At 52.8% G+C, this 12,632-nt stretch overlaps 6 protein-coding genes across 6 annotated transcripts; 2 read left to right on the top strand and 4 right to left on the bottom strand.

Annotated features, from left to right (window-relative positions):
• Window positions 1-156: 156 nt before the first annotated feature.
• On the bottom strand, window positions 157-857 carry CC1G_14085 (hypothetical protein; the record flags this gene model as incomplete). The annotated part of the gene is made up of 3 exons (XM_002911507.1): window positions 157-509; window positions 565-579; window positions 638-857. 3 exons carry the CDS (start codon window positions 855-857, stop codon window positions 157-159), a joined length of 588 nt encoding a protein of 195 aa, XP_002911553.1.
• Window positions 858-1,404: 547 nt separating this feature from the next.
• Window positions 1,405-1,980, top strand: CC1G_06053 (hypothetical protein; the record flags this gene model as incomplete). The annotated part of the gene is made up of 3 exons (XM_001829792.2): window positions 1,405-1,415; window positions 1,460-1,549; window positions 1,587-1,980. 3 exons carry the CDS (start codon window positions 1,405-1,407, stop codon window positions 1,978-1,980), a joined length of 495 nt encoding a protein of 164 aa, XP_001829844.2.
• A 113-nt stretch (window positions 1,981-2,093) lies between these two features.
• Window positions 2,094-3,331, bottom strand: CC1G_06054 (hypothetical protein; the record flags this gene model as incomplete). Its single annotated transcript, XM_001829793.2, has 5 exons — window positions 2,094-2,417; window positions 2,474-2,568; window positions 2,633-2,839; window positions 2,892-3,069; window positions 3,143-3,331. 5 exons carry the CDS (start codon window positions 3,329-3,331, stop codon window positions 2,094-2,096), a joined length of 993 nt encoding a protein of 330 aa, XP_001829845.2.
• Window positions 3,332-3,782: 451 nt separating this feature from the next.
• Window positions 3,783-6,061, top strand: CC1G_06055 (hypothetical protein; the record flags this gene model as incomplete). The annotated part of the gene is made up of 7 exons (XM_001829794.2): window positions 3,783-4,013; window positions 4,064-4,226; window positions 4,286-4,429; window positions 4,499-4,576; window positions 4,628-5,607; window positions 5,668-5,952; window positions 6,056-6,061. 7 exons carry the CDS (start codon window positions 3,783-3,785, stop codon window positions 6,059-6,061), a joined length of 1,887 nt encoding a protein of 628 aa, XP_001829846.2.
• A 2,563-nt stretch (window positions 6,062-8,624) lies between these two features.
• Window positions 8,625-9,842, bottom strand: CC1G_11118 (hypothetical protein; the record flags this gene model as incomplete). Its single annotated transcript, XM_001829796.2, has 3 exons — window positions 9,510-9,842; window positions 8,903-9,448; window positions 8,625-8,849 (listed from the first exon to the last, which is right to left on the bottom strand). The coding sequence occupies exons 1-3, from the start codon at window positions 9,621-9,623 to the stop codon at window positions 8,625-8,627; spliced, it is 885 nt and encodes a 294-aa protein (XP_001829848.1). The 5' UTR covers window positions 9,624-9,842.
• A 43-nt stretch (window positions 9,843-9,885) lies between these two features.
• On the bottom strand, window positions 9,886-10,842 carry CC1G_14086 (hypothetical protein; the record flags this gene model as incomplete). Its single annotated transcript, XM_002911508.1, has 5 exons — window positions 9,886-9,908; window positions 10,026-10,064; window positions 10,238-10,285; window positions 10,402-10,443; window positions 10,737-10,842. 5 exons carry the CDS (start codon window positions 10,840-10,842, stop codon window positions 9,886-9,888), a joined length of 258 nt encoding a protein of 85 aa, XP_002911554.1.
• Window positions 10,843-12,632: the final 1,790 nt, after the last annotated feature.

Genomic DNA, 12,632 nt, shown 5'->3' on the forward strand with positions numbered 1-12,632 from the left:
AAACGATCCATTGCCTAATCGGGACAGGTTTTTTTGGGGGTCAAACGAGTTTCAAGTGGCAAATTCACAAAAAGTACCCCATAGTCGCCTCAAACCAGGGAGAAAAAGCGAGAGATTGTACAAAGAAACTAAACTACACCAGTCTACTACTGAACCCTAAGACGAGACTGATCCTCCACCCTCCAAGTAGACTTTCTTCGCATGCTCCTCGATGAACCGCATCACCCGCACCTCCTCGTCGCTGTAGTCGTCCAACATGAAAGGAAAATCACATTCGGTGATTATCCCTGAGTCGTTAATCATCGAGGGCACACGAGTGGGGAGATTGTAGCTCCCTCTGAGCTTGACCCCTTCGGAAAACTGCTCGTCGACCGACCTCTTCGACCTCAGAAGTTCTTCGATCCGTGTTCGCAGATCCCGTTCAAATCCGTGCCAACCACCATGAGCGATCACCAAATGAAGGTTCCAATCTGCAAGAAGATCGGCCTCCCCCAGCTTAACGGACTTGTCTAAAATACGTATGTTAGTTTGGGATGTATAGAAAAAGAATTTGTAGCCCCGAACCTGGTATTCCCGTTGCTGGTTGGACGGGTAAGGGTCAGATATTGGTGAGTGTAATGCAAGGTGTGCCACGTACCTCGGTTCCGACGATAGAATCCCGAATCATCCAAGTACCAGCCTTTGACAAGGTTCGACAGTGCCCAACGATGAAGCTCGAGGCGGGTGAGGTTACGACGTAATTCCCTTCGGGTGAAGGAGACACGATCAGTTGGTGTGTTTGGGACTGACGATGTTAGGGGGACTTCCCCGAGGGGACTATCAAAAGAAAGAATGAAGGATTCTGGGAGGGTGTCCATGGATGGATGACGACGAGGCTTGCAGACAGTAGGGCGTTGCGAGAGAGATAAGGAAAGGCAAGGGTGTCGCGAGAGGTATGAGGCGCGACTGATGGGTTTCGGTTATTCCCGAAACTTGAAGCCGTTATGCCGAGGTCTCCTCCTCCCACAAGAAACCTGGTATATACACTGAAGGACATGCTTTATGGCTTCGAAAAAGGGTGAATGATGCTCCAGCCAGACATACGTAGGGTTTCTTGTTGGAATTTTGAATGTACCTGAGCCCAGTAAAAAGTCAGACCGTGGCGCCTAAGAGGACCCCAACTCCATCATACTTTCACTCACACTCCCACTTACTCGATGGCTCGCGCAAGGAAATACCGGACCAAAGCCGAGCAAAAAGAAGCCAATCGACTAAAGAATAAACGGTATTATGAAAGGTAACTGTGCATCTCTCTCTGGTCGACCAGCATCCCTAGATTTGCCAAAAAAACACACTCAGAAATAAGGGACTCATTAACGAGCGCCGAAGGGAAAGAAGAAAGACGAAGTCCAGACGGTACAGAACATGTTACGCTTGTAGATTGGCCAGCTCAGTCTGCTAACCACCTACCATTTAACAGAGGCAATAGTGGGTCCAACCTCCCTCCCTCCCCCGACAATAGCAGTTCCAAAAAGAGAGACGAGTACGTCAATGATGCGGCCTCATCTGCGTGAGTCGCAAGTACTGATTAAGTTGGCTTCTTACAGAGACTTAGAAGAACTTCAAAAGCATATCGAAAGGGCAAAGTCGGCATTCCAATCTTTCCTTAAAAACATTGGGAAAGATGGAGTCCGGTATGCGCAATCCATGTCCCACCAAGTCCTCGCACTCCTCAGGAATGGGGAAGGTTGTCGCCATATCCGAGATTACCTCTGTCGTCAAACGGCCAAGTTTCAGCCTTGGAGGCATACAATAAAGTCCTCTAAAGACGAAATTCTTCAATTCAGAGGGGTTGAAGATATCTTGCGCAAGATTGACGGATATCTGGAGGAAATCGACCGTGTACAAGGATGGATTGATGACATGGAAACGTACCTTTTCAGTGACGCCCAAGAGTTCGTACATGCGTTCAATACAAACCAGCTAGAGTTCCAACAATAAACTTTTTCGATCTCACTCACTATCAAAGATAAACCGGCATTCATTTATTAATAACAAGCTACAGGGGCTTGTTTGTACGAGATATTGGGATGAGAATACAAAAACCTTTACATCTACTCGTCGACGCGGATACCCTGAGCGACCAAGATACGTTTGAGGCGAAGAAGCTCCTCCTCCGCACGCTCTGCCCGCTTGGTGGCACTGCTGGCCTTGGCATTCGCCACCTCCAGCTCCTTCTCAGCCTCGAACATGCTTCGCTTGTGGCCACGGGTGAGGGAGTTCATTGTATGACGGACCTGCTTGTGAATGAGCTCGACATCGCTCGCGGCGTCATTGCGAAGCTTCCGAGAAGTGAAGTGGGTGAAGGGAGTCTTGGACGACGGATGCTGTATGGCCAGGTAAAGCCAACAGCCAGTGCGCGTCGAAACGGCCTCGGCCTAACGGTTAAGGTCAGATCAGTCATGGAACCTTTGAAAAAGACGAGAGGGCTTACGCGAGAAATGAGGTCGACGGTCCATCGTTCAAGCTTTCGAGTGGCCAAGGCCTGGTCCTTGATGGGAGGCTTGAGCTCACGAACGCGGTGGACCTCTGAGAAATGTACATTGGACGCCGTTAGCGGGAGATACACAGGACTTGAATATTGGACACTCACCCCACACATCGTTTCCGCGACCAGCACCCTGGACCTTGCCCCACTTGGGGTTAACTCCAGAGGGCTGTGTGCGTTTCACAACTCGTGGAGGTGTTGAAAAACGGCGGGGTGTAAGTGGGGACATGCCACTGGGGGAGCCTGGAGGGGTGGTTGACGGAGCACGAGGACTAGGAGGAGCTGTAGGGCTTGAAGACGCGAGGGCATTAGCTGCAGAGGTGTTATAAAATTTATTGGCCATGTTGGGGAACATAAAACTTACTAGCACTTGCAGGCAACATCTTCGCACCCGAAATGACCCCGCCAGACGCTTGGGCACGGACTTCCTGATCTTCTCGGAGAAGTACGGGGTCGATAACTTGCATGAACGGGTCCTGAGGCTGGGAGGCAGTCGATAGAGGCCCTTGGTTAGTAGGGTGGACCACAGGCAAGGTGTTGTCCTTGTTCGACGTGCAAAAGAGCACAAAATGTAGATCAATACACGGGAAAAGAGGAGAATTAGTGTTTACTCACTGAGGCTGCTGGGACCGAGCGTTTGCGATATCGATGCTCGCAAGTGGACAGCAGAGGGCGACCGGGACACCTCTGACATTGCCTAGGCTTCCTGGAGGGCTTTGGCTTCACCTGCCCGAGGGCCACCGGACTGCGAGGGGTGCTCGCTTTCTTCTTCGGGGAAGCGGACTTGGAACGAGTCTGAGCCATCGTAGGGAAGGGGATGGGGGTAGGCAGCAGGAGAACGGCGTGTTTTTGAGTTGTCCGAAGAACGTGAGAGCACTTGGCAATTCAGGGCTGCGGCAGGTGAGGTGAAATGGAGAGATCTGCCGCGGTGGGTAGCCGACGCTTCACGCCGGTTTTTAGCCAGTGGAAACCTTTTTAGGGGGGCAGGGATGACTCATCTTTTTTACTGATTGTTCCAGATACCCTTTCTCTTCCCAACCAACGTGCACCTAGCAAGGAAATGAGCCGACGAAAAAGGGTTGTTAATTGGGACGACAGCGACGAAGATGCATCATCTGGTTATCCATCAGCTTTGCTCGAAGCAGCCAGAAATGAGGAATGGGACTCACCTACGAAAGCCCAGCGCACACTGAAGTTTCAGCCCCGCCCACGAAAGAGCCGCCAGCAACGGCCCAGGCCCCAGGAGCAACCAGACATGGTTGGGGAGGACATCGATGTGGAACCAACCCAAGCGCTCGATCTTCAACTTGATGATCACGAGGTAATTGAACCCGATATGGACTCTGCCACTATCTCGTCCGAGATCGCCGCCGATCGTATCGACACATATGTCGATGCCGTCACTGCGCATGTTGCTGGGTTCTACCACCTGGAAGGAAAGCTATTTGCGGTGCAAGGGTGGGATGTAGAGAAGGGTCATTCTGTGGTAAGTCTACTCAAATTGGTCACATCATCGCAAAACTGAGAAAGTGGAAGGATAACTGGTACCACCTGGAGTACAAGGTTCTGATGGGCGATGTGGATCCAATACTCGTGGCTTGCACTTGTCCGAGCGGCCTGGATAGTACCTGTATTCACGCGCAATTCTTCGTCAAGTACGATGTCGAGTCCTTGCTAGAGTTTGGGGGTAATCAAAACTGTACGTTTAAAGGTCTTCTTAGAGGATGCAAGAGTCTCCGTAACCTAACTGATGGTCAGCTGAGCCTTCCCTAGCAATTATGTTCCTACAGAACGCCGTTCAAAATGACAATGTGGCTTCCTACTTCTCTGTTCTCTCTGCATCGAGTTCCGCCTTGAAAGGTCGCGCATTTGTCAAGCACGTCGGCGCCCCTGGGAGTTGGAGTGGGTCATGGCGTTGCTCCAAGGATCCGGGGACCGGAACCTGTGTTCACATACGACGTGTTTGGCAAGTAGTAGGAGATGGTGAGGGCGATGGAGTCATGGGCAGCCACAATGGTCGTGCTGCGGGTAGTCCTGTAAACGAACTTGGTGAGCAACAATACACACATTCCTGAAACCTGGCACTGAAGACGATGTTAGTCGGTAGTCGCTGTGGGCAGGTATCCCACCTCCCGATCAACGTTCCTACATGGGCGTCTTTGCCCAGCGACCCCCTCCACTACCCTACACCACCACCCTTCCGCTCTCCCCCTGATCATCCGTTCCTCCTGGACTCCCAATCATCTTGCCCTTGTCCCGAGGGGAGAACGTTCTATGACGAGGGACGACCGTCAGAACTGCGTCAATGCAAGATCTACACGCTTTGCGGGGTACTTGTCCATCTCATCCAGCTTCAGCCTTGCCCGCGATGCCCACCCTCTCGTCGTCGATTCATCGGCCCTGATCTTCGCGAGAAAGGCCTCTTCAACTTCAACAACACTATTCTGGTTTCGCACGAACTGTTGGACGAATATACTAGTGCGTATACCAGCTCCGAGACTCCGTTCTCCTCGTGGGTGCTCCACCTTTCGCGACGCTACCGAGCGACTGGGGACAGCTTCATGGGGGAGGACTTGTTTCGCACAGTGTGGTTCTCCTACGTGTCGTTGCAAGGGTTCTCTAGCGATATGAAGTGCTCGAGGTGCGGTGACTACCCCGAGACCGTCATTTGGGATGGTATAACGCTGGCGTTCGGGAGAAAGCACCTAACTTCGACGCTGAAGCCTCCCACAAAGGTTTCCGATTCGTCTTTGGTCCGCAGGAACGTCAGGTACAACCCTCGCCAACAGCTTATTCTTGATGCTGCTCTTCGAAAGCAGGTCCGATTGGCAGTAGACCCCCCAAGCCTGGACGCACTCACCGAGCTTGAAGAAGAAGGCGCGATCACATCGTCGCCTTCCAAAGGTCGTAGCCGCGAACTAAAGGCGATCGGGGAGCACCTGAACAGGGTGAACACCGTAAAGGAGAGTCTGGAGGAGATTTGCCCAGCTCTGGGGGCGCTTTTCGAAGAGAGCTTTGGGGAGTCTACATATGCTCAACGAAGAAAGACGCCTGCGGCATACAAGAGCTTTTTCATTCAGGTACAGTCGTAACTTGTCTTTTCATGATGTCCTGAGTAACCAATCACCTTTGCACCTTAGATCGCCGCTGAGGAGTCAGTGCTTCAGCTTATCAACAACTCATCACTTAACGCGCTGCGATCGTTTATGGCGAACCCTACGAAGGAGACGGCCACACAAATCCTCGGGATTCCGGCCCTCTACAAGCTTGTACAAGTACATGAAGACATTACCTCTCTCGTTCCCATCATGTCGTGGCTCATGGAACGAGCATCCACGGTTCTGTCGATGTTGAAGGTGGAGGACCCCCTCCCTGATGTACAGGATGCGGTTGGAGACCATGGGGCAGATGGAGACTGGAAGCAGGTGAGAATGTATCATTGGAGTATTGGATGGAGGCCCGCTAATCCTGCTCAGACGGGGTGCTTGTATAGTATGCCGCAAATAAGGCATCGACCCAAATACCCAGGGCTGAGGGGAGACCAGCAAAGGGACAAGTCTTCAAAGCGGGGCGACAATTGTGGAAAGTATTTCACGCAGTACGGGGAACAGCGACTGACAGGAGGACTTATGGTGGCCTGGTGCACGCATGGTATCTGCTATGGATTCCACTGTATCGCTGAAAGCGAAGGGCGAGACGATGTGTTTTCGGCTATGGTGACGCGCTGGCCTGTTGCCCCTAAGCACGTTGTTTACGACTTTGCTTGCTCCCTGGGGCCTTACTGCATGCTTCGAGAGCCAGAGTTTTTCCAGAACACTTACTTTTCTATTGATCATTTTCACAGCTCCGGTCATACAAAGTGCTCCCCCGCTGCGTTTCTTTCGGAATATGCCAATGTGGATCCACGGCTAGTGAAGATAAATTCCAGTGCCGCCGAGTGCGGTAATGGCGGCCTGAAGAAGATTCGCAAATCGGTTAGTTACATGTCACAAACGAGGGCGATCATCTATTCAAAAGTGTTTTTGTCGGTTTGGAACCGAGTGCGGGAGAGAAGAGCAGTTGGGGCACTGTACTAGATTGTTATATTTTGAATAGGCGTTGAATACTAAATGATATCATACCTTTCGACGTGTGCCCCCATAAGATCTTAAGTCACCTGTTATATTTCGAGTGGGCGTTGAATAGTGATGTCAAGCCTTTCTTCATCCATCCCAAGTCCACCTGAACCGCGGGTGCGTCCAACCTACTCAATACCCCCTCCCGTGCCCATGTTCACCTGTGGTTCAGGTGAACCATCCATCCACCTGTGGTTCAGGTGACCCGTAGGGGAGAGCCTCTACAGTCCACCTGAACCGCGGGTGCGTCTAACCTACTCAATACCCCCTCCCGTGCCCATGTCCACCTGTGGTGTCGCTCTACCTTCATCCGTCGCAAGTCCACCTGTGGTTCAGGTGACCCGTAGGGAGTACCCTAAGGTTCACCTGAACCACAGGTGCCACGTCTATATAACTTACTCGATGGCTTACTCACCAAAGTCCCCAGGGGGATCGTGACTCGTTTTTTTTTATGCTAAAAATGTTTATTGGTACCTAAGAAGCCTATATACCGACTTTGAACTGAGTGGAGAACGGCTAGTAGAGACCGTCTGCAATGCGCGGCAAAGGGAAGCCCCCGGTCTGCTGTACGCCGCGCGCGGACTTTCCCGGGCGCCTAAATCCTTTTCCCTCCCATTGTAGATTCGGATCTGCGGCTCAGCTGAACCATGCACCCCCGACCCCGTGTCACTCCTGTTTTGTGGAACCGCAGACCTTGTACGCCTGTGTCTCTGTGGTACCGCAGCGGCCATTGTCTTGGCGTGAGATGACATTGGTCAGCAGGCGGATCGATACGCCTGCTGACCAATGTCATCTCACGACCGGTCGCGCGCGGATTGTGCGTGTTAGGAGTTTTCCACGGCTAGGCCGAGGATCNNTACCACACCGATGGNTCCTTGGAACCACAGANCACAGGNTNAGCTGAACCATGTATACCCGACCCCGNGTCANTCNTGNTTTGNGGAACNGCANACNTTGNACNCCCGTGCNTCTNTGGAACCGGAGACCTTGGACCACAGGCTCAACTGAACCATGTATACCCGGGCGCCTAAATCCTTTTCCCTCTCATTGTAGATTCGGATCTGCGGCTCAGCTGAACCATGCACCCCCGACCCCGTGTCACTCCTGTTTTGTGGAACCGCAGACCTTGTACGCCCGTGGCTCTGTGGAACCGCAGACCTTGGACCACAGGCTCAACTGAACCATGTATACCCGACCCCCGTGTCACTCCTGTTTTGTGGAACCGCAGACCTTGTACGCCCGTGGCTCTGTGGAACCGCAGACCTTGTACGCCCGTTGTTCTGTGGAACCATAGACCTTTGTATGTTTGTATGTCTGTGGTTCCACAGAACCACAGACCACATGTACCGACGGTTAGGTTACTACTATATAACCAATGTCTAATTCGTGATACGCTGTCGTCTATCAGGCAGGTGATAGTGTTATGACTGATTTATCCACGTGATATATTGCCTACCTGTAGGTGGGACTTCGTCCTACAGGTAGGGGTCTCTATGAACTACATGTTGTATAACGGGTATCCGACCCTGGGCGGCTAACCTTCGGTATCGACGCCGCCTTTCAGCGCTCTCATACCGACCTTGCTTGTCTGTGGTGGCCTCTCGACAGGGGTTCTCAACTTGTCCAGGAACTGCCTACCCGTCTATATGTTGATTCTCTGTGGATCACAACGACACCCTTCAGAACATCGCCTCGGATCGCTCGACCGTAGTACCTCTGCAAATGATGGAAGTTGCAGGCAGTGCCTGGAAAGTGTGCTTGCATGGTCGACGTTCCAAGGAAGGTGCTACAAAAGGACTACAGCGACGCATCGATATCGAATCTCGCCCACCGCTGCGACCCCGGAAACGGCAAGCGCAAATCACCCGGAGGAGGAGAAGTGTCCCCAAATGGACGAGGTGCGAATTCATACTCGACATCAATGATACCGAAGGTTTAATTCCCAAAACACCTGTGCTACAGAGATAATACTATCGAAGCTATCAATTGTAGACCTCGTCTTCTAGAGCACGTCTCAATGCGCGTCGCTGCAAGACGCGTCTCTCCAAAGCGAGCATAGCCCGGGTTTCCAAATCGAGATATGACGACAAGTCGCGCTTCACTTTCTTGCTGGGGCCAGGCGATGGTGACTTGGAGCCTGGTTTGGGCGAACCTTTCGAGGGACCGGCCTTGGGTGGGGGTGTTGAGCTTCGACTTCCGCTCCCAGCCTTTGAAGAGGAATCAGTTATCGATCAGGCGGGACCGGGAAAATACGACATACCGGAGAAGGGCTTCTTGACGAAGAGCCGCCACCAGACTGAGGACGACACTCTTGGCCGTACTCCCTGATACCCCAGGACTGCCATGAAATACGCTCCTTCGGGATTTTGGGGTCGTTCGGAGGCAAGCAAAAGATGCGGATGTCGTACTTGGGGTCATTGGCAACCCCTGGTGGGATCAACATCTGCACTGCAGGCCCTGGTTCCTTCTTGGGATCAAGCTCGATGTGCGAGAACAATACGGCCTTGCCGGGGGTGGCGCCCTTCTTCTTGATGTAGTCCTCCCGATAGGCCGAGTTCTTCTGCCAAAAGAGTGGGGTGCCGCAGATGGCTTTGCCGTTGTTGATCGACTCGATCCCCGTCTGAGGGATCCAGACCTTGGGGGCGTTGTTCCACTCGCTGGCCTTGGCTGTGATCCAGCATTGCATCTGGCCTGGCCACTCTCCTGGACCTGGAGAGACGTAGGCACCATGACCGAGTTGCTGCCCGCCAGCGCTAGGCAAAAAGCTGAGCTTGTTGCCGTTCTTTTTGTAGGCCTCGGCTGCGTCCTGGTGAATGAAGAGCGAGTGTAAGTAGCGGTCTCTATGAAAGAATGATAGCTCTACTAACCTTGTTGACCACCCGATACCCAATTGTGATGGTAGGCGTGGGGTTGCCTTCCACAGAGACGACGATGCTGCTGACGAGCAGGAAAAGGGCGAACGACTTGGAGAGGATGGACATGGCGACGAGCGACGAGGGATTGATTGATTGGACGAGTGGGAGAAGGGAGTGCGCTGCAGAAAGGAACCGGCCTTTGCTGCGGGGTGTAGAGGGGAATGGGAGCACCGGGCTGGGGAAACAACCTCGTCGACGCCAGCCCTTTTATTCTCGATTTTTCCCCTTGGCGGAGCGCCCAGCGCGAAAAAGCCAAGCTGTCGGGACTCGGGAGGCAAGGGGCGTGATGGTGGCTTCTCAACATTCCCCATGACCCGTCCGCTTAGTTTCAACCGAGCATCGTGGTGGCTCCTGGGTGTTTTTCCGTGAAGCGACGGCTAAGCGCTAACCGAGCATCATGTGGAACCGTAGATCGCACCTGGTCGCGCAGGAGTGGCACCCAATGAAGGGATCTGAATTCGAACGTACTTCCATTGTACCCGGTCTCAGCCTTTCCAGCAGCAAAACCTAGGAATCTGGGTCAGCATGTAACGTCGGACGATCCGCAGACGGTCAGGTGCACTCAACAAAGTTTCACGAAACGATTCACGAAGATGACGATCAATGGTAGATCAGCGCCCAGCGTGCGGTGCGGAGATCGCTACTTACTACTTATGGGTGCGTGTGTGAGTTGCACCAACGCAGGTCAGGCCATTGCCAACATGCTGCACGAGTCGAGGTCTTGCTTCCTGCCACCATCAAGAGCGCCCATGAGCCATCAATACGGCATCAATCCGTGATGAGCGCCCGATGCTCGCGTTCCCGATGAAACAGCTGCGCCGTGCAGGGAGAGCAAGTAACGCACTGCCTCCACCGGTACTTACTCGTGAAACGCCAGTAGGCGTCGCTACACACTCAAAACCACCGGCTGATTGAGATGGTCTCGCACTATCTCTTCCATTTCCACCCAAGTCAGTTTCCCTAACTCGACGTCAAATCCACCACCATGTCCAGCGATACAGACTCGGAATTACCGGATAGGCGACGTCCAGGGCCGTCGCAGTTCTGCATCCCGCAATAACATTCCAGATCCTTTTGTATATCGTTAGATTGTTGCGCGCTCGGAGCTGACCATTGCGCTGGCTGCTCATCTCACCTGGAAGGTTATCGGCTCTGGCCCCGTTGACTACGACGACCCACCAGCGCAGTCGTTCTTGGGCAAGCTCCTCCGGCTGGACCCACGCTCGACCGAAGCCCTCTGAATCGCGACGATCGAAATCACCATCTCGAAGGATAAGAACCCCATGACCCTCGTCCCCGCCCACCGCAATTCGGAAATTGGAGGAGATCGGGCTCTCGACTGAGGAGAGTTGGTTTGGAGCCGAAACGTTTCAGGGTTGTCGTGCAGAGAAGGGGTTTTCCAGCCGCCGTTTTGGAGGAAGGAGTTTGGGACCAAGTATGGTCTTCGGCATAGTTTTGATCCTTCGCCGTATCTCCCTGTGGAGGAGTGGTCGCTTGATTACAGGGATATGGTTGAGTCGGTCGAGCCGTTTAACAGGGTTTCGTTTGTGGCACGCGAGATAAAGGAGCAATAAGGAGGGAAATGTAATCTACTGTTGAGAGTTTGGGCAGTCTGCATGTGTACCTAGTCTGAAGCTGATAAGAACTCATAAATAAACACACTGTTCAATATTAATCTTCACCAGGTGCGCCTAGAAGAATGTCTGCGAGGCTGCATAAGCAAGTATGTTTGAGGCTTCGTCGAACTCAACGAAGAACGTATAAGGACTGCGAAGTACAGTCCTATTTGAACCTTTCTGCAAAACGTCGCTGAAACCTTCCAATTGGAACCAACTTCTTCGCCCATCCAGCTCTGTACCAATCTCTGCATCTGCTACGCGCAATATTCAAAACCGTAACTGGAGATGCGATTGTGAGTTGGTGGGTAGTAATGACTGGTACACGATACACTTAGATCCAAGGGCACAGGAGTTCAGAGGTATTCGACTCCTCCCGCTTCACCTTCTTGAACTGACCCTCAATTGCGCCAATACTCCGCCATCCCTGTCCAAGCGCGACAACCGCTTTTTCGCCACGAAAAGTTCGTCTCAGCTCGCCGCGCAGAGTCAGGACTTGGTCTTTGACGTACGTGAACAACGTCTCCTGCTCTCCAGACCGCCCAACCCATTGTGCGTAATGCTCGTCTCCCAGACCCACCCGCTTTCAACCATTGTTCGACGTTTAAGCTTCGCGAGGCGTTTGAATGGACTATTGGGTTGGTCCTCTGGGTGTCGAAGATGGGTTGACATGAGGAAGATGAGAGAGAGGTCGAACGGAATAGCGAGGAGCCAGAGAGAGGAGCCAGAGAGAGGAGCAAGGGAGGATCGAAGTAATCCTCCTCCGCTGGTCGTGTACCTGGGTTGTGTCTATGCTCGTCATCCCGACGGTCCAATTCCCCAATCGAGTATATCAACACGCCTTGCTGTGGTGTTTCGGTCAGGTTTGCTCGTAGATGGATGGATACATTGAACGTTGAATGCTCGGTGAAGTTGTGGTTGAGGTCGGGCCATGGTTGGCGGATAGGATATAGCGAGAGGTCGAGTAAGATGGGTGGGTATGGGCGTAGCTCAGTGGTAGCAGGCTCTGCGGCGAAGCGCGCTCTTTTAGTTATGACCGTCTCAGCTGCTCCCTGAGAAAGCATTGATCTGCGTTCTCACGACTTCTTGCCGGACCTGGAGATTGACATGCCCCTCTTCGTTTCAAGTTCTTGTCACTGCAATGACCAGGCTGCAACATTGGCCTGTACGCTTCTCTGGCTCGTAGACACGCATGCGCGTCTCTCAATGGTTCTCACAAGTGCGACAACGAATATGATATGATTCCGCCAATCCCATTCGACAGGGAGGCAAAAAAAGACCAGGCAAAGGTCGACATTGTTTTGACGCTCCGAACTGCGATACTCCGGAACTGAAGACACCTGAGTGTCCATCCAACCAGCCCTCGAACTACGTGTATTTCAACGTCGATGACTATCCCCAGCCCAACGATGGCCCAGTGCCCAGCTTGGTCGCTGGTCCGGGATCACTTTACGAAAGC

The sequence above is a fragment of the Coprinopsis cinerea genome (assembly GCF_000182895.1).
Source record: "Coprinopsis cinerea okayama7#130 chromosome 3 map unlocalized cont3.3, whole genome shotgun sequence".
Lineage (NCBI taxonomy): Eukaryota > Fungi > Basidiomycota > Agaricomycetes > Agaricales > Psathyrellaceae > Coprinopsis > Coprinopsis cinerea.